The 19,273-nt window shown below is 39.3% G+C and overlaps 2 protein-coding genes across 2 annotated transcripts in view; both read right to left on the bottom strand.

Annotated features, from left to right (window-relative positions):
* Positions 1 to 1,485: 1,485 nt before the first annotated feature.
* On the bottom strand, positions 1,486 to 6,085 carry LOC108239141 (ubiquitin carboxyl-terminal hydrolase 37-like). The gene is made up of 17 exons (XM_017421665.3): positions 5,976 to 6,085; positions 5,342 to 5,456; positions 5,162 to 5,232; positions 4,942 to 5,046; positions 4,713 to 4,826; positions 4,419 to 4,583; positions 4,167 to 4,278; positions 3,709 to 4,043; positions 3,426 to 3,557; positions 3,196 to 3,319; positions 2,977 to 3,101; positions 2,785 to 2,884; positions 2,609 to 2,685; positions 2,112 to 2,235; positions 1,937 to 1,997; positions 1,673 to 1,830; positions 1,486 to 1,590 (listed from the first exon to the last, which is right to left on the bottom strand). The coding sequence occupies exons 8-17, from the start codon at positions 3,954 to 3,956 to the stop codon at positions 1,585 to 1,587; spliced, it is 1,155 nt and encodes a 384-aa protein (XP_017277154.3). The 5' UTR covers positions 3,957 to 4,043; positions 4,167 to 4,278; positions 4,419 to 4,583; positions 4,713 to 4,826; positions 4,942 to 5,046; positions 5,162 to 5,232; positions 5,342 to 5,456; positions 5,976 to 6,085; the 3' UTR covers positions 1,486 to 1,584.
* Positions 6,086 to 8,617: 2,532 nt separating this feature from the next.
* The window catches only part of LOC108239175 (NLR family CARD domain-containing protein 3), a gene marked incomplete in the record, with an annotated part of 22,293 nt that continues 11,637 nt past the window's right edge, over positions 8,618 to 19,273 (bottom strand). The window contains 6 exon segments of the mRNA XM_037973637.1: positions 8,618 to 10,815; positions 10,921 to 10,967; positions 12,738 to 12,911; positions 14,804 to 14,977; positions 16,524 to 18,312; positions 18,481 to 18,685. Of these exon segments, the coding sequence (XP_037829565.1) occupies positions 10,253 to 10,815; positions 10,921 to 10,967; positions 12,738 to 12,911; positions 14,804 to 14,977; positions 16,524 to 18,312; positions 18,481 to 18,685 (2,952 nt within the window).

Genomic DNA, 19,273 nt, shown 5'->3' on the forward strand with positions numbered 1-19,273 from the left:
TTTACACATACAATACTAAACTGCTACAGTTGGGGGTTTTTGCTTGCTGGTATAATTTGTTTCCGTTTTTTTTGACTCCTCGTTTCTTTGCTTTCAGTTTTTATCAGAATGTCTCTGTGTTCATTTCTGCCAGTGTTTCTTAGCATCAGTGTTTAGTACCTGTTAATCCTGGCATTTCTAGTTATTTATTTATTTTTTTCGCGGCCATGGTTTTCTCCTCAGTTCCTGTATTTGTTGTCAGCAATCTGTGGTCAAGACATCTGTTCTCTCTCACTAATCACCCCTTCTAACAGAAATAAACTACTTGTTTTTACTCGCTGTTAAATCCTCATATTCAAGTTTTGTTCACAGCTTGTGTTACGATTTGTTTCATCAAATTAAATAATTTTAGGGCATTTTACCTGCCTGTACCTGATTATAAATCCATCCTAATACAAATATCATCACTTTAGGTTATGATGCTGTAGATTTTTTATCAATTCATTTTATTATGAACAGTACAAGTTTATATCTTCTGTTTGTTTTTTAATGCCTGTAGGCCTCACAGGTCTGAGCTCATATAATCTTTGAGTACAAGAAATAATTTATATGTATGTTTTTTAACAACAATAAAATTACAGATGAAACATGCTGTGTACTTTATCACTAATTACCATGGGTCAAAGTTTATGAAGTACACTTGTTTTTAAATTATTTCAAAATTTTAAATAGTGGGATGAAAAGCATATTTTTCTGTTCTTGCTCAAATTGACAAGTATGATTTTTGTTATTAAAAAAGAGGACATAGACCCAAAGTTCCAGCTGAAAATTTAACCATATGGTAAAATTTGTGTCTAAATACTGTTATAAAATAATAAAAACAAAGATATATCCCCATTCTTTGAGCTGAATGTCACAGAAACCTCAGCAGGACCCTCTTCCTCATCACTGGATTGTTCCACATTGGTTCTCTCCTCGTCTGGATCATAATCTGTGTTGTTTTCAGCTTCTGACTTTGTCTCCTCTTCAGCACCTTTCATGTCAGGTTCCTGGCCTCGCTCCTCGTCACCAGTTTCATGATCCAAGAAATGATTGACGGCTTTAATACCAATTTATTGTTTAGTCATTGTGCTGCTGCAGAATGAATCGTAAGCAAGGCCTCAAAACACCTTTAATATACCAGAGCTGTGAGAAAAGTTTTATATATGTTTGAATCAATGTTGAGATTGTTTGTTAAAATATCAACAGGAGAAGTTCCTGTGGTGGTGGGAAAGGACTTAAATCCATCTGTTGAAGTCAGTTTTATACACATGTCACCTTTAATGATCTGTTATTTTTGACCAAGAACACCAAGTGTGTAAGAAAGTTAAATAAAACACCCAAAGTTGAAGGAAAATGATCAAAAAGTCTCATTTAAATCAGATTAAAGGAAATAACTACCCATTGTCCTGTTGGTGACACAAAACCATCAGAGAGATAATTAACAAAGCCTAACATCAATAATATTTTGAATGACAATTCTTTATTTAATTTGAAGGAACAGCAAAGAGCTGTTCTAGACACGTCAGGCATGTCGAGCTGACGGCCCCCAGAGCTGTTTGTCTTTTAGTGCTAAAAAGGAAACACAAAAACGACCATGAGGGGAGGGACATGAAACACATTATTTAGGACTTGTACAAAACTATTATCTCACCTGTTTTTCATAGAAAAGAAGGAACGCTGTTGTTGCGCGCTTCTGACAGACAGACGCTCCGGTTGTCGGACTGACGTCCTCATCGTCATATGTGAGCCAGCAGTCCGTCACATCCCCCATGTCTTTGTTCCGGTAAACACCGTCGGAGATGTAATGGCCTGAAGAAGAAGAAGACAAACTTGTAATTCTTTAAGCGTGGTGAGATATTGCAGATTAAAAGCTGAGCTCAGCACATGCGGATGCAAAACCTGAGCCAACACGTACCGCTGTCAGCTGTGGAGCCCACATGGCTGATGATGCTCACTAGGGAATAGCGGGCCGTTGTCTGAAATAAAGGAGCAAGTCACCAGAAATTAGGTTCATAATAAACAGGTAAATATTCAAAGTAACCATCATGGGTTGTGTGTATTTAAAGTGAACTTAAGAGCGTCTTCCTTACATCTTCAGTGGTCATGAACTCCTCGTTGAGCACCAGCTCCTCTGTCAGTTTGATGGGACTCTCCACCTTCTTCACCCTGAGGGTTTTAGTGAGTCTGAACCGCTTCAGGTGAAGGATCAGAACACTGGAGACATTGAAGAGACGGAGAGAGGGATCAGATATCAGAACTATTCAGAAAGGAAGAGCAGAAATATTCCTTGAAGGAATGCATATCATCCACCACCTTTCATGTCAAAGTTTTTAAATACATGATGTGAAAGACTCTCAGCTTCTACCACATCAAATCTTAGCACAATATCTGTAAATTTATACCATTTTTGTTTTGGCTCTTACTAATTAACTGTAGAGGCCATCTAGAGTGAGGTTGATTTCAAAAGTTAGATATTATGCTAACAGACTAACAAACACACACATTACTCCTTCCCTTTCAGCAGCAGGCAGGTAATAAACAACTTAGCTGATTGTTCAGATAAATTACACCTGACTGTTTTACTCACTTTGGTAGAGTGAAGAAGGATCTCTTCAGGAAAGACTTCTTCGCTCCGCACTCACACATGTATTCTAACTTGCTCTCCTACAGCAGGATACAAGAAGAAGAAGAAGCAGTAAGACCAATAATTTCACTTTAGGACAATCCATGTTTAAATTGAGACATTTAGTGAGCAGCTCGTACTTTCAGGTACTCCTGCAGGCACCGGCTCACTGAGCCCTCAGGCACCAGGTCCAGGGAGAGGCTAAGAAACTCCTCCAGCATCAACGACTGTTCACCACATCTGAAAGGGACAGTTCAAGAAGAAGATGAGGCAGTTTGTTGTGGAGTATCATCAAAAGTTGTGCGAGGTCAGCAGTGGCAGCGGAGTCCTACCCCCTGCAGGTCCTGGTGCTCAGCAGCTCCAGGGCGATGTGATCTCTAACGGGGCAGGTGTAATTCCAGCCCGACTCTGGAGTCTTCAACATATCCAGCACACAGAGGAGGAACTCATGGGCATCCTGCTCAGAAACAAAACACACAAAGCTGTTGATCTATTTCACTAAACGTACGTAAGGTTCTGTGGTGTCTGCTGCAAGTGAAAAGTCTTCTCACGTTCTGCTTGTCGCCTTGAAAATTTGAGTTAACCATGGCCACGGCCCTTTTAAAAGAGGACAGAGACATTTTCTTCCTTGTCTTCATGTTGGAGGAGCGGCAGACTCCAACCTCCACAAACTCTCTGAAGAAAGAAAAGAAGAATAAGAGGAGAGTTTAGGTTCGTTTTTACACAATAAACAGCAAAGCAGTGAAGAGTCCAAAGAGTGATGGTGTTATAGAGTCCGTACCTGTATATCTGTAATTTTGGGTTAGAACTCCACAGCAGCAGCTGGTTGTGGACCTCCTGAACAAAGCAGCTCAGGGTGAGGAGGCTCTGCAGGGTGGAGCTGATGTAGCAAGTCATCCCCAGGTTTGGTAACCTTAAACACAGAACCCCACAGAGAACCAGTGTCAGAAAACTGGGCTCATCTTCATCACCAGGAAGTGCGTCGAGTCAGTTTCACAACAAGAGATTTATAACCCTAAACTTGGTAAATGTATATAATTTTAAATCCTTGTGCTGGTGCCTACCCAAGACAGTTTAGCTCCTTTGTTGAGACGCTTTCTGTCTTCCAGGTAAAAAGCTTTGCATATTGATCGTAGATTCTTGCTGTGAGGCTAGTCTGGCTAAACGTGGCCTGTGGACTCTCACTGTGACCTACAGGATCAGGCTGCCTAGAAATCAGTAAGTCGGTCTCAGGGGCGACCTCAGCTTGTTCATCTTTGACACTGCTGCTAGTTAAACAGCTTCCGATAACGTCTGAAGGAATCAGCTGCATCTCATCTGTCCTGTCAGCTGCGGCTGCTGCAGATGAAAGCCTTTTACAGGCTGTTTTATCTCCCTCGTCTGGAGATCCCTCCTCACTCTTTCAGGAATAAATACAACAATAGACTTCAGTAGAGCGAACCTTAACTACACGTTTGTTTCCATTCAGCTCTGTTAAATATATCTTGTGGTTAAAAAGCAGTGAATAATGCCATCTCTGTACCTTTTTCTTATTTATCTCAGTCTCAGTCTCTGATGAAGCAGGAGTTTGACGTTTGGGAGAAGCTTCCTGCTCTCCAGCTTCAGCATCAGCCCATTCCTTTAAGTCGTTTGGACTGGAGATATGAAAGGACAGAGAATATTGCAAGAATTCACAAATACAGACAGATTTTATTGCATTTTAATTTAACATTAACAATAAAATAAACTAACACTGACTGAAGAGGTGAGATGTGACAATGAGAAAAGTGCATACCTTTGTTCGGTGACAGAAGATGGCAGGGCAGCCTCTTCTGTTCTGTCTTTGGTGTCAGTTTGCAGGTTTTCTTCAACTGCAACTGATGTTGGAGCGTCAACATCACAAGATGTTTCCACCTGGACTCCAGGTGTTTCTACATCTGTGTCCCTGAATGTGTCGACACTGATAACAAAGAAAAACACAGCTGATATTAAAATGTCCAGTCCAGCCTCTGTGTGCGGAGATATACAGTATCATGTTTATTAAATCAATCTAAAACAAAATGGATGGACTCAGAAGTGTATGTCATACCTTTCTTCCTCAGCCGAGGAAGGCAGGATTGTGTTTTCTGCTGCAGATAAATCAGCAGTGACCTCTTCCTGGATGGCAGCATTTCCATCCTCTGTCTCCTCCACGACACTGACACTGTTGGTTAAACAAAATCATCACTTTATTCACACTTACAAACCTAAAAAAACCTCAAGAATGCAAATAATAAGTCCTAAAAGTCTTTAAAACAACAATATGAAGAGAGTCAAACCTTGATTCAGTGTCGGAGACCACATGGTCTGTTTCTTCAGCCACATCTTCGATCTCAGTTGGAGCTGATACTGGAGGGTCACAAGCCTGTGCCCAGGTCAGTTTCCTGACAGACACAAAATAACACAATTATAATCTGACACAAAATATATTGATGTTCATGAAATTGCTCAGTATCTGAGAACATAAATTATGTCCAACAGTTACAGTCATCATCTTACCTTTCTTGTGTGGCTGAAGATGACAGGAGTGTGGCTCCTACCGCATCTTCTTGAACAGGACTGACGACTCGCTAATTGGGATGATATGTATTATACACGAGTTAAACCCAGCTAAGATGAATAAATTTCAACACAGTTTGTTTGCTGGTTATTGTTTGATTATTCAGGTCTTAAATTTACCCTTTTGCGGCAGAGCCGAGTACACCATCTGAAGATTTTCCCAACTTTTTTCTTGGGAGCTTTTCTTGTGGCTGAGGTTGTGGTGGGAGAGGCAGATGGTGGGATTTTCTGACCCCTGACACATTTAGGAAACAAAACATGACAATGATTGTTTTGTTTTACACTGCTGTGAAAATGTTCTGAAGGCTTTTGATCAATAGATCTGAACCATAAAGATCGTTTCAACAATAACAGGTCATAAAAGTCAAGTGATGTGAAATTTAACTTGAGCTGTATTTTCACTCACACACAAATATTACAAAATAAATAATAAGAATTAAAGTAAAACAACATTAAATTGATATTATTACATAACTACCATTAATCCAACACTTATCTGGTAAGTACCAGGTAAGTACCAGGTAAGTACCAGGTACGTAGTACAGGTAGGTACACCGTACTCATCTGTTGCAAAAATCTAGAAACTAACAGGTGTGTACTTACTGGGTAAGCTTCAGGTTTGTACACAATAACTATCTGCTACATACCCCAAAAGTACCTGTTAAGTACCAGGTACATACCTGGAAAGTACCAGGTAGATACCCTGTAGGAACTGGGCTTTATTAAGTTTTGTCTTCAGTAAAAGTTGTTTTACCTCTCCTGTAGTGTAGAGCTCTTCTCTTGTTTCACTACCACTTCCTCTTGATGTTTTATCTGTATAAAATATGTAAAACCATATGTTTTATTAACACAACAAGCATATTTAACTGCTCAGCAGAAAAATATCAACAAAAAACACAAAGAATGTAAAAATCTAAAAACAATCCTCTGAAGAAATAAAGTGAAATTAGCAGCTTGAACAATAGAAACTCAGATTGTTACCTTATGTCGTCTACAAGGTAGGCAAAACATCGTCATGGGTATCGAAATTGAACAAAATATCTTGTATGTCGCTTTCCTTTTCTCAATTGTGCTCACAGACTGAAAATCAGTTTGCAAATGCTAAGTTTTGCTGAAGTAAATCAGCAGGTCTGTGAGTAGAATGTTCAACTCTGTGACCTCATCATTTAGAATATTAGTAACCTAGTAACGTTACCACGTAACATAGTAAAGAATACTTTAAAAGGAAGCTTTACCATATAAGGAAAAACCCCACACAATCCATAAACACAGATTCTATAGTAAATGTATTGTTTTGACATGTGGCCATACATATGATATGACCTGTTTCTCTGTGAGACCGGGCTGTTAAACTGTTCAAATATGCAGCCATTTACAGCCTTCAAGAGCTTTACACCAGAGTATGTGTTGTGAATCACTCTCAACTAACAGCACACCAAATCCTAGCTCAACATCTGTTAAACTGACTGAGTTAAAGTCATTTTGAGTTGGCTCATGTGGATTAGTTGTGTCAGACATCTTGAATTAGGGTGAATTGAAAAGTTAATCAGTTGTAGATGCACATCCAGTGATTTCATTCTGAAAGTTTTATTAAAATCTGTCCAGTGATTATTGAGATGGTTTGCGAAAAGACAGACCAAAGAACAAACACACACACACACATTTCTATATCTGTCATTATTAGGACAATAATAACATTTTCATTTCTCCTTTCATTAACCTCCTTGGTGAGGTAACAAGACGTTTAAACTGAGCTGCTTGTTATGGCTGCCATTTCACCACTGCCATAGCACTCCTGAGAGTGGCCTTCCAGGACTAGGATTAGACACCACTGATCAATATGAATGATCAATATGAATCTAAAACATACAAAGCTGTGTCCCCAAAGAACAGGGCAGGAAAATATTGTTCTAACTAATGACACTCTTGTCATATGGTTCATTCCATGACACCAGCTTGATGCCATTTGCTTACAGTGACACAAGAACTGTTTGTAAATGACAAACTGCATGCTGAACAATTAACCAATGAAAAGCTTTCTTTTTTCTGTATGAGTGTCATAAAATCCCACCAAATGAAGGTTTTTACAGCTGTTTCAAAAGTCTTGTGTTGGAATCCCGCACTCTGTCTTTATGGTGCTCCTCCATTTGTGGCAAATATAACTGTTTAAATATACCTGGCCATAATGTGAGCAATTAACACTATTTTTGAACAAAAACAATTTTTATTTGCTAATTCCATTTTTGTGAGGTTTTATTATAATGACCTGTAGGATTTATTCTGGCTCTTCTTCCAGTCATCAGTGCTGGGCGTCTACACTGGTCAATAGGGGACAGGCTGGGTGTTTCGGAGCATGCTGGGACACAGCTAATCTACATCTAAAGCTGATTTAACTTTTTTAGTCACCTTTGAAAAGTTGTTTCTTTTTGCACCATGACTGTGAAATAAAACTATGAATGCTCATATAAAGGCCTGCTGACTCTTTGTATCTGTTTGTAGGATACATTATGGGCATCAAAAGCATTACAGGAAAACCTCCATTTAAAATGCAGCGCACACTGTCAAAGTAATCTCTGTGGCAAAGAAATATATCTACCAATAAAATACAGACTGAGTACCAAGAATCTTATCTTTAGTTTAATGTAAATACATCCAAATTTAACATGAAGTTTGGAGAGCATTATACATTAAACATAGTCTTTAATCTGAGCTCAAAGTTGTTTGTAATTCATTTGGTGTTAATGTCGCCATCTGCTGGTCAGACTGGTAAATGACAAGTGGTTGGAGCACCTCAAAGACCAGGGCTGTTTGCAACATGCATTTAGTATTAAATATTTAGAGTGGAGAAAAAAAAACTGATTGTTTTTTCGTGGATGCAACAAAAAGCCATGTTAGTAGATGTTATTATTCATCACATAATAAATGAGCCATCTCCTTCGTTTCTGCCACGTTGGAGTGTTTTTATTGGAAAATTTTGTTAGGACACTGTTTGTTTTCTGCCACTAAACATCTTTCTGTCCAATAAACTCAGATATTTAAGTGAAAAAGCTTTACAGGTTTATCCAACTAGTCCTCAGCTGCAGAATCTTCAGAATGACTCAGATGGAAACTGGACATTTTGTTAGAACAGAGAAATGCTACTTCATTTGTCTGTCCTTTCAAACTGTCCTGTTGATCAGATCTACTGGACATTAACTTGAAAAAGTTGTTTGACTAAATAAAAAAGAGAAAAAATAATAATAATCTTTAAACTCTGCGTGACTAATAATCATGGCAAAATTTGATGTTCAAAAATCCAAATGTCTCAATAATAAATGGGATTTCATTGAGCTGACTTTAAACCTAAAAATGCCCTTTTCACTTTATAATTAAACAAAGGAGTCAGAGCTTAATGAGATTTATTGTACATCTTAAATGATTTACATGGTTGGACAGTCTCATAATATGGATCTCTTCCTTTCAGAGAACCAGCACCAGAACTTCTTCAGAAGTCTTCTTGATGTCAATCTGATAACACAACATTGTTGATAACACAAAAATGAACTGACATCTCCTTCACAGATAAACATGTTTTCATGTTGCTGGCACACATTCTAGCTCTGAACAATATATATCTGTGACATTATGTACAACCACTCTTTCTCCAGGGAAACTGACAATAATTTATTCATAATTCAAACCATCGATCATTAATTAAATCTAAACATGCGACAGGAACCCAGAAGTTGAAGTGGGAACGTGACCAGGTTCCCTGTTGGCTGGTTCCAGTACATAACCAAGTATGACTTGAGTGAGTGGTGGAGGCGTTTATACTTGATGTTTACGTTTGTGCAGTAGCCTTCCATGAGTTTTGAACCATTTGATTATCTTTATGATCTCTCAGACGGATCATATAAATGCTGATACAGGTGAACCAGCTCCGCTAGAGCACCAAAATCGTCCATTTTGAATGGAGCGCGGTCCACGCGAAGTTACAAAAATTGGGAGGTGCACGACTGTGGGCCTTATTGTTTGGTGTGCTTTATATATGACAAAAGTTCAAAAATGGACCATTCATTGACAGTGCACCCTACAGTGCCGAAGATACGGTAATGGCATTTCAGTTTTGTTCTCAATTTAGGTCTCTACAAAAAGACCCGTTCTCTAGATGTAAACTACTAATATAAATCTTTTTAACCTATATTTATATTTTTATCTGTAAACTCATGACAAAATGTAAACATGTTCGTGCTTGTTGTGTTTTAATGATTGCTAAAGTGAAGTATTTCATCATGTGCATGAAGATCATCAGATCAGCACTGGCTGTTTTTATTTCAGCATTAAACATGTCATTGAACTGATATGGTTCTGCGTCGTTGATAAACAGTAAACTTAATCACCAACAGCTGATAAACCATATAAAACTAATGAAAAAAGCTGATAAAAGCAGTTTTTAAGCTAAGTTTTTACAGCAAATTCACCTGAAAATTGATGGAAATGGCAGATAAGAGGTTTTACCTTGTGGTAAAATAAGGTACTACATCTGCAACACATTTTTCTGACAGTAACACAGGAGATTATCTGCAATACTGGTGAACATATTTCACATATACATGTCAGAACTACTAAAAGCATCTAAATGTTAATAAGACGGGTGGATTACAATGGTTACACAAAGTGTTCACACTAAAAGAAGCTGTACAGAAATAAATAAGAGCTCATAAAGCTCAACAGAACATAACCAGTCAATTAAAAGCATATAAAAGCTAAAACCTTCTTAACATGAACATTGTACTTCTACTGCTTCTCTGAAAATCCTCAGTGTGAAATAATAAGCAGTCGAATTTTACAAAGCAGCAGATTTATCTGTGCCAAAGATGGATGAGAAGAGTTCTGGCATCTGATTGGCCTTCAAACTGATCTGAACTTCCTGGATGAAAAACTGAGATGCAGGCATTTTCACGTCTGAATTCTAACTGTTGCAGAGCTTCTCCATTTCTCTTGTGAGCAGGTGTTTGACAAACAAAATAAACACAAATCTTTAAATGAAACTCAACACAGAAACAGAGAGGAACCAGAAGATCCATACTTAAAACCAAACCCAGGATAAAGGGTTTCGGTGAATTTGGTGTTGAAGGTGTGGAGGTGGATCAGAGTGTCGGAGGAGACTCTGTAGAAGGACAGAATGCCAGCAGGACAGTCCACATACACTGCTACTCTGTTTGAGACAAAAAAGGATGCTGCTGTGGAGGAGGAGGAGGAGGAAGAGGAGATGGGTGTTTCTCTGTAATCGTGCCAAACAGAGTATCCATTACGATCTGAGCAGCTCAGGCTCCAGGACTTATTATTCCACCCAAACATGCAGTTTTTACTTCCTCCTCTCCTGCTGATTCCTCTGTAACTCACTGATATGTTAACGTCTCCACTCCACTCCACCTCCCAGTAACAGCGACCGCTCAGACCAGTTCTACACAGCAGCTGACACCAGTCATCAAATCTGTCAAGATGATCAGGATATGACTGATCCTCCATCACAAACGTCACCTTCTTGTTGTTATTAGACAGTTTGAGGTATAGGTTTATGGTGTTTGTGTCGACTGTGAGCTGACAGGAATCTGGTGAAGAGAGCAGTTATTGATCAGTCATCTGGTCATTTATTGGCGCTTTGATGATGACTCATGAATGACTGTTGTCATGAATCTGATAAAAAAAAAACTTACACTTCTTCAAACCTGGTGTCAACCACTGAACTCCAGCAGGCTCCACCCTGAAAGAAGGAGGAGAGTCAGACCATCAGTCTGTCAGCAATCATGGACATTACATGGTTCTCATATACAGATTCTACACTGAGAAGGGAACAGTCCAAAATTTGGACACGTTTACTTGAAAGTACCGCCCATCTCAACTAAGAATAAAGTCAGGCAGTGGTAAGAATACTTTGAGGTTCCCTTCAATTTGTCTGATATGCCTTCTTCTGTGGAAACAGAGGACAGGGACACTGAGGGGGACTTGTCTGTCACTGAAGCTGAGGTTTCAGCAGTAGATGAACAACTCCTTAGCAGCATGTCTCCAGGGATGGATAAGAGTCCTCTTGAGCTTCTTAAGGCCCTGGATGATGTCAGACTGTCTTGGTTGATACACCTGTGGAACACTGTGTAGAGGTCAGGAACAGTACTTTGGACTGGCTCCAGCTACAGAGGGTTTTCAGCTGTCCTGGGAGGATCTAGACCAAGGTGCTGGACAGGAAAGTGACTCAGTCAAACCTCAAACTCAGAAGAAGAAATGTGTTTTGTCTTTTTCCTCATCGTGAAACATTGGACCATCTCTTTACTCTTGCAAGAATATTTGAGGGAGCATGGAAGTTTGGGCTTTTTTGACTTGAAGAATGGTTATGACTGTGTCCCTTTTGGTGTCTTATGGAGGGTGTACTTTGAGAGCATGGGATTTTGGGCCCCTTACCGAAGTCTATTTGGTCCCTTTACAACAGGAGGGAGAGTTTAGTTTGAGTTGCTGGTAATAAGTCAGACTTGTTTTCAGTTGGATTATACCAGGGTTGCCCTTGGTTGCTTTGAAGTTTTGTTCATAACTTTTATGAACACAACTTCAAGGCTCAGCCAAAAGGAGGAGAGTCTCCAGTTTGGCTGGTTTTAAATTGTAGTCCTGGGTACTGTGGATGATGGGCTATTCCTGAAAGGGAAACTGTTCCTGTAATATGCAGAGGTTGGTCTAAACTGAATATTTTCTGACCAGTGGGTAGGTATCATTCTTAAAATTGTTCTCATTGAAGACCACCTATGTAAAAAAAAATCTGCTGTTTATGTTCAGTCATTGTTTCTGTTGTGCAAAAAGAAAAGGATGCATACATGTCATGGATTTAAGTGTTTTTGAGTTTATTTTTGGCTTTGTTTCTTGGTGCTTTGTTTTTCTGTTTACAGGGTTTATGATTTCATATTTCTGATTCATGTTTCAGTTTGGGTTTATTGTTTCTTTTATTTAATTTAATCGTCTTTATGTTTAGTTTGGTCTTAGTTCTGTTTTTGCTCCTTGTGTTTTTGTTCTCCTGTCATCATTTGCTTCTCCTCAGTTTATCACTTGTTTGCCTGCCACGCCCATCTACACCTGTCCTAAGTTCTGTAATCAATCACCTGTGCTCACTTTCCCTGATTACCCTCTGTCTTTAAAACCTGGTCATCTTCTCCATTTCCTCCCTGGTTCATTCATTCTGGTATGCAGTTCTTGGCCTTGTGTTCTCTTTCCTTGCCGCGGTCTTGCTTCAAGTTTTTGTTAGTTTTTGCTGCCACGTCAGCCTTTTGTTTTCTTGCTTTTGTTTGTTAATAAATCAGTTTTTTTATTTAGGATGAGTCTGTGCAGTGGGTTTGCCACGCTCAAACCTGACATTACATGCTTGATTGTTCTTATAATAACTTGTATCTAGCATGAAGAGAAAAAAATGGGCTGAGTGAAGAACACAGAACGTGTTTCCAGTTCTTCCTCCTCCATCAGACATTGTGTGTGTCTGCAGCAGGTCTGTCCATACCTGAGAGTTTCAAGTCTCCACTGTGGATCCTTCCGTCCAGCTGACAGCAGCTTCACTCCTGAGTCTCCTGGATGATTGTAGCTCAGGTCCAGCTTCTTCAGATGGGAGGGGTTGGAGCTCAGAGCTGAGGCCAGAGAAGCACAGCCTTCCTCTGTGATCAGACAGCCTGACAAGCTGCAAAAACACAAATATAGACACAAAGTGTATACTGGGTGAGGTTTTTAGTGCACTCCAAATTCCAGTTTTGTTGACTTCCAAAAATAAAGGAAACCTAAACAAAAGAAACTAGAGCCAGATGTGAAGAAAGCAGCTGCTGATGCTGACAGAAAAACAGAAAATCTGCACATACAATGTTTACTGTAAATGTCTTATTTCATAACTTAGGCTTTTGCTACATTGAAAAGAAACAGTCTGTGAATGAACACAAAAACCTTATATACGTCTTTGGAGGATGTACTATGGATTTGTGGATATGAAGGAAGAAAGTAAAAGATGATTTTGGCAAATGAGAATATTTCAATATTTCAGTCTAAGTTATAAGGCTTTAATGAATCTCAAAGCTCCATGGTATCAAGGGCATGGAAGCCATATAAAGTATGCATTAAATGAACATTCCCATAACCCAGCATAAAAATACAAGTTTCATTAATTAAAATTTCTTTGTATGACTGTTTAGTGTAATTTCAACTGTTTTGAATGAGTTTGACAACAACTTCCCAACACTGTAAAGCCCTACTTAGTCTAAATATCAGGCCTATTATTAATAAGGATTTTGAATGTATCTAGCTTATGAAATTATATCAAATATGGATGAGTTATTGATCCACAGACTGAAGCCAACGTCTGTCCTTACAAATATTTATGCTTAGGAGCTACTATTGATCAGACAAAGTACAATATGTAGCAACAAAGAATAATACTCAGTTTGCGGTCATTAAAAGTGGCACCACTTTCTTAACAAAGGATTTTTTTTTTTTTATTTATCAGTCTTAAACTTATGACCTGTTTCTCTAAGGAACTGTTATGTCAAACATGATAAAAACTCAGAAACAGTGAAAACGAGTAAATATGAAACCAAACAGTTTGAAATTACCGGAAATGATTGGTGAATAAATCTGGTAAAATGGTCTGCTTTGATGGGTGAACACAAATGGTCCTGGTAGTGTGACATTTCTTTGGGAGGAGCTGGGATGTACACTCAGAGAAGATTGAGGAGACCAAACTCTATGCTCTTAATGGGATTTGCTTGTTAAATAAAAGTTAATTAAATAAATTATGACAAATATTGAGATAATCTTGTAAAGAATCCAAAGCCATCAAGTGTTTGTGCATCTTAGCCTTTAACAATTCACTGCAAACCTCAGTACCATTAATATTTACATCAAAAAACTTAACAGTCCTTAAGAATTTAAAGGGATTAGATAATCTTGAGGTTTTAGTCTTAGCTTTTGTAATTTCAACAGTGCATTTATTACATTTTTGCCTAAATTGTTTTAATTATTCACTTATATGATTTATTTTTCTAGTTTTGGTTGACACCACTTTACACTGTGAAGTAAAATGAAAACATCAGAGGTAGAAGAAGAGTCTTTGACTCTCTATTTCTAAAGTGGGGCATGCTTATAAACAAATTTAGGAGAACCTTTAGTAAATAATTGCCGTAAATTGTGACATGGGCAAAAGATGAAATTTGTCCAGTCAGTGTGATACAGATTATAAACCCCTGTTTTAAAACGTGTTTCATTTCTCCTTTTATGAACACACAAATAAAAGCAATAAAACAAAACAAAACAAAAAAGTGTGGCCGTATGTTTTCTGCAGGCAGGAGCAAAATGGCAAAATAAAAAATTGTGTCCCAGTGTAACCATGGCTCTTGTGTTTAGCTAGCTTTAATCAGACTGATAGTATCAAAATGAGAAAAAGATTTAAAAAGGTGATTTATAATCACAAAAAAAGTTGTAAAACAAATGTATGGTTTCAATTAAATGCAACAGCAGGTTGTGAAATACAGAGATCCAGCAGACCCAGGATTGAAAGAAGATTGTACCCAGATCTCTGAGCCTCACCTGAGAGTTTCCAGTTTGCAGTTTGGACTCTTCAGCCCATCAGACAGAAGCTTCACTCCTGAATCCTGCAGGTTGTTGTTACTCAGGTCCAGTTTTCTGAGACTGGAGGACGAGGAGCTGAGAACTGAGGACAGAGCTTTACAGCTTCTCCCTGAGAGGTGACAATAACTCAGTCTGAAGAGACAATGATGAGAAAAAATAGTTATCAAACAATAAATTAATGAATTAAATTCAATGATGGATTGAGCACTAAATTCTTGGTTAGACTCGTTCTCCTATCTTATAGTCACAGAGAGGAGAGTCCACCTTCTTTCAGTTCTAGGGTTTTTGTATAGGACATAATAAAAGTGATCAGGTCTTTACTGGATTTTAAAACATCAAATCCCATCATGTCATTATTAAACACAAAGCCAAAATGGAAAAGCTGTGGTTGAAAAATTAAGTATGACTCATGATCTAATAGCTTGTAAAATCTCCTTTAGCAGTAATAAATTAAATAGTTTTCGGCATGAGTATCAGTTTCTCACATGTCTGTGGAGGAAGTTTGACCCACTCTTCTTTACAACATTGCTTCATTTCATTGAGGTTTGCAAACGCTGGTTTTGGCACATCTCTCTTAAAGTCACACTTCAACAATTCAACCCAAATGAGGTTTAGTTTGACTTTTTTTCTCTTTTGTAGATTTGCTGCCGTGTTTGGGGTCCTGTTACATCTCGACCCAATTTGGTCCAAGCTTCAGCTCTTTTACAGATGACCTTACATTTGACTAGAATACTTTAGTAAACAAATGAGTTTGTGTTCGACTTAATGACTGCAAGGTGCCCAGGTTGCGTGGCTGCGAAACTAGATCAAATCATCAGCCCTCCACCTCTATGTTTTACAGTTGATATGAGGTGTTTGTGTTTATATACTGTGTTTGGTTTTTTATCAAACATAGTGCTGTGGACTATGAATAAACATCTCTACTTTGGTCTCATCTGTCCAAAGGACATTGTTCCATGAGTCTTGTGGTTCATTCAGATGAAACTTTGCAAATGGAAGTTGTGTTGCCATGTTCTTTTTAGAGACAACAGGGGTTCTCCTTCCAAACAAGTATATTTGCTCAGTATTTTTTTTAATTGTCCTGTCATGAACTTTAACCTTAACCTGCTAACTGAGGCCTGTAGAGTTTGAGGTGGAGTTCTTAGGTTGTCAATTGTTTTAAATGTTTTGCATTTGTATAATCGTTCATTGTGTACAAATAGTTTGGAAATGACCTTTAACCCTTCCCAGATGCATCTCTGAGGTCAAGGCTGATGTCCTTCCTGCTTGGCATTGTGTTAACACACACCTGTACACTCCAGACTACCAAAACACCTGCTTTATAGAGGTAGTCACACTCATAATGATCAGTTAATCAATACATTTGATCAGCAGCACCTGACTGCTACTTACTCTTATAAATCCCATGGAAGCAGCAAGGATGGACTTAGCTTTCCACACACAGCTTTTCCATTTTGGCTTCATTTTATACTGTCTTGTAAAACAACAGAATTAAAAGTAGGTGGACTTTATTCCTTATGACTGAATGTGCTCTGATGCTGTTTTTTGTAGTAAACTGGTTCTTTTTAGTTGGCATTAATGTGAAACAAATCTAAAGTTAACCCAACATAACCAAATTTCTCATTATCAAAAGTTAAGGAGCATAGAAATAAATTTCTTTAAATCCGGGCATACTGACAGAGCTTTGTTGGATGTTTTAACCACTGGTAGCAGCCTTAAAAAGTTCTCTTCTGATGCAGAATATTTTTTCAGGTCAAACACCTCCAGATCTTTTCCTGATGACAGTAAGATGAAGACCAGAGCTGCCCACTGAGCAGGAGACAGGTTCTCTGTGGAGAGACTTCCTGAACTCAGAGACTGTTGGATCTCCTCCACTAGAGAATGATCACTGAGTTCATTCAGACAGTGGAACAGGTTGATGCTTTTCTCTGCAGACAAATTCTCACTGGTCTTCTTCTTGATGTACTGGACTGTTTTCTGTTTTGTCTGTGAGCTGCCTGCTGTTTGTGTCAGCAGGCCTCGAAGGAGAGTCTGATTGGTCTGCAGTGAAAGACCCAGGAGGAAGCGGAGGAACAAGTCCAGGTGTCCATTTGGATTCTGTAAGGCCTTGTCAACAGCACTGTAATGGAGCTCATTTAGTTTTGGCTTGTTAAAAAATGTAGGACCCTTGCTGGTTTTTTGTGCTTCCATGAAATTGACACCAGAGCTTATGAAGGTCAGATGGACATGAAGAGCAGCCAGAAACTCCTGAACACTCAGATGGACGAAGCAGAACACCTTGTCCTGGTACAGCCCTCTCTCCTCTTTAAAGATCTGTGTGAACACACCTGAATACATTGAGGCTGCTTTGATATCGATGCCACACTCTCTCAGCTCTGATTCATAGAACAGGTTTCCTTTCTGCAGCTGCTCAAAAGCCAGTTTTCCCAGAGACTCAATCATCTTCTTGCTCTCTGGACTCCAGTGTGGGTCTGTCTCAGCTCCGCCATCAAACTTTACTTTCTTGACTTTGGTCTGAACCACCAGGAAGTAGATGTACATCTCAGTCAGGGTGTTGGGGAGTCCTCCACTCTTTCTGGTTTTCAACACGTCCTCCAGAACTGTAGCAGTGATCCAGCAGAAGACTGGGATGTGGCACATGATGTGGAGGCTTCGTGATGTCTTGATGTGGGAGATGATCCTGCTGGCCTGCTCCTCATCTCTGAATCTCTTCCTGAAGTACTCCTCCTTCTGTGGGTCAGTGAACCCTCTGACTTCTGTAGCCCTGCCAACACACTCGGCAGGGATCTGATTGGCTGCTGCAGGTCGTGTGGTTATCCAGAGGCGAGCAGAGGGAACCAGTTTCCCCCTGATGAGGTTTGTCAGCAGCACATCCACTGAGGTGGACTCTGTAACATCAGTCAGGATCTGATTGTTGTGGAAGTCCAGAGGAAGTCGACACTCATCCAGACCATCAAAGATGAACACAACCTGGAACTCTTCAAAGCTGCAAATTTCTTTGGTTTCAGTAAAGAAGTGATGAACAAGTTCCACCAAGCTGAACTTTGTCTCTTTCAGCACATTCAGCTCTCTGAAAGTGAATGGAAATGTGAAGTGGATGTCCTGGTTGGTTTTATCTTCAGCCCAGTCCAGAGTGAACTTCTGTGTTAGGACTGTTTTCCCAATGCCAGCCACTCCCTTTGTCATCACTGTTCTGATTGGTTCATGTCTTCCAGGTGGGACTTTAAAGAGGTCTTCTTTTTTGACTGTTGTTTCCAGTCTGTGTGGTTTCCTGGATGCCGTTTCAATCTGCATGACCTCATGTTCATTATTGACCTCTCCAGTCCCTCCCTCTGTGATGTAGAGCTCTGTGTAGATCTGATTCAGAAGAGTTGGGTTTCCTGCTTCAGCGATCCCCTCAAACACACACTGGAACTTCTTCTTCAGAGAATATTTTAGTTCTCGCTGACAAACTCCAGCTAAAAGTTCTAAAGAAAGACACAAAAATAAATGTTAGAAAGTGTTTTGAGTAGCCACACATGACACCCTCATTCACCTAAAGAATGAGTATTTGATCATCTGTTGCTTCGTCTCTTGAGACATAAGTAAATGTTAAATTTATCCAGCAGGTTAAACCTTCAGTGAAATCCTCTTACTGCTCTGCAGATGGTCAGCCAGCTCCACCTGCTTCATCCTCCTCAAGAAGTTTAGTGTGATCTTCACAAATGCCTCTCTGTTGTTTCTCCTCTGCTCCACCTCCTCACCTTCCAACACATCTCTACCCATCCTCTGACTCTCTGGACATTCTGGGTAACCTTGACTCAGAAGCTTCTGGATATGTTTCAGCTCATTCTTCACAAAAGTGACCATGTTGTCCTCCAGCAGCTGGAACAGAATAATATCTGAATGACACATCAGATTTACCTCATGGAGCCAAACATTAGATCCCTGTTGCACAGACTGATAATGACATGGTTTTGGGGGGGGGGGTTTGATTTTGGTTTTAAGTTGTTTGTATATTCCTGTTTTTTAGTTTTTGTATCAGTTTTTCTCGTGATCCTAACTTTCTGCCAATGTTTCTTAGTTATTCTGTACCTGATAACTGTTCTGCTTGGCAGTTTTGTGTCTGTTTTCCTGCTTATAATTTTCTTCAGTCTCTCTGTCCTGTCTGTCACTCAGCTCCCAGTAGATATAGGTTCCCTGTCTTTACACACTCAGTCTGTCAGATCCTCACATGTGTAACATTCCTGTTCAGCCTTGTTTTATTTATTAGGGTTCCAAGCCCGCGGAAGCAAGCGGGCGGCCAATGCAAGGCATGGCCGTTCGCCTGCTCCCAGCGGAGCAGGGAACCCTATTGTTTTTGTACTGATTTTTCAGAATTGTGTATTATTATTATTCTTCTCCGGTAAAACGCGTTGGCCAGAAAAACGAGAAACTCATGGAGAAAAG

The sequence above is a fragment of the Kryptolebias marmoratus genome, linkage group LG22 (assembly GCF_001649575.2).
Source record: "Kryptolebias marmoratus isolate JLee-2015 linkage group LG22, ASM164957v2, whole genome shotgun sequence".
Lineage (NCBI taxonomy): Eukaryota > Metazoa > Chordata > Actinopteri > Cyprinodontiformes > Rivulidae > Kryptolebias > Kryptolebias marmoratus.

Bases quoted from the DNA above. Each gene is read 5' to 3' on its own strand.
- LOC108239141 (XM_017421665.3), bottom strand. From the start codon at position 3,956: ATGCAGCTGATTCCTTCAGACGTTATCGGAAGCTGTTTAACTAGCAGC. The intron at 2,686-2,784 runs GTACGAGCTGCT...ATCCTGCTGTAG, and splicing joins GCCTGCAGGAGTACCTGAAA to GAGAGCAAGTTAGAATACAT. The intron at 1,831-1,936 runs GTACGTGTTGGC...CTTCTTCTTCAG, and splicing joins GGGCTCCACAGCTGACAGCG to GCCATTACATCTCCGACGGT.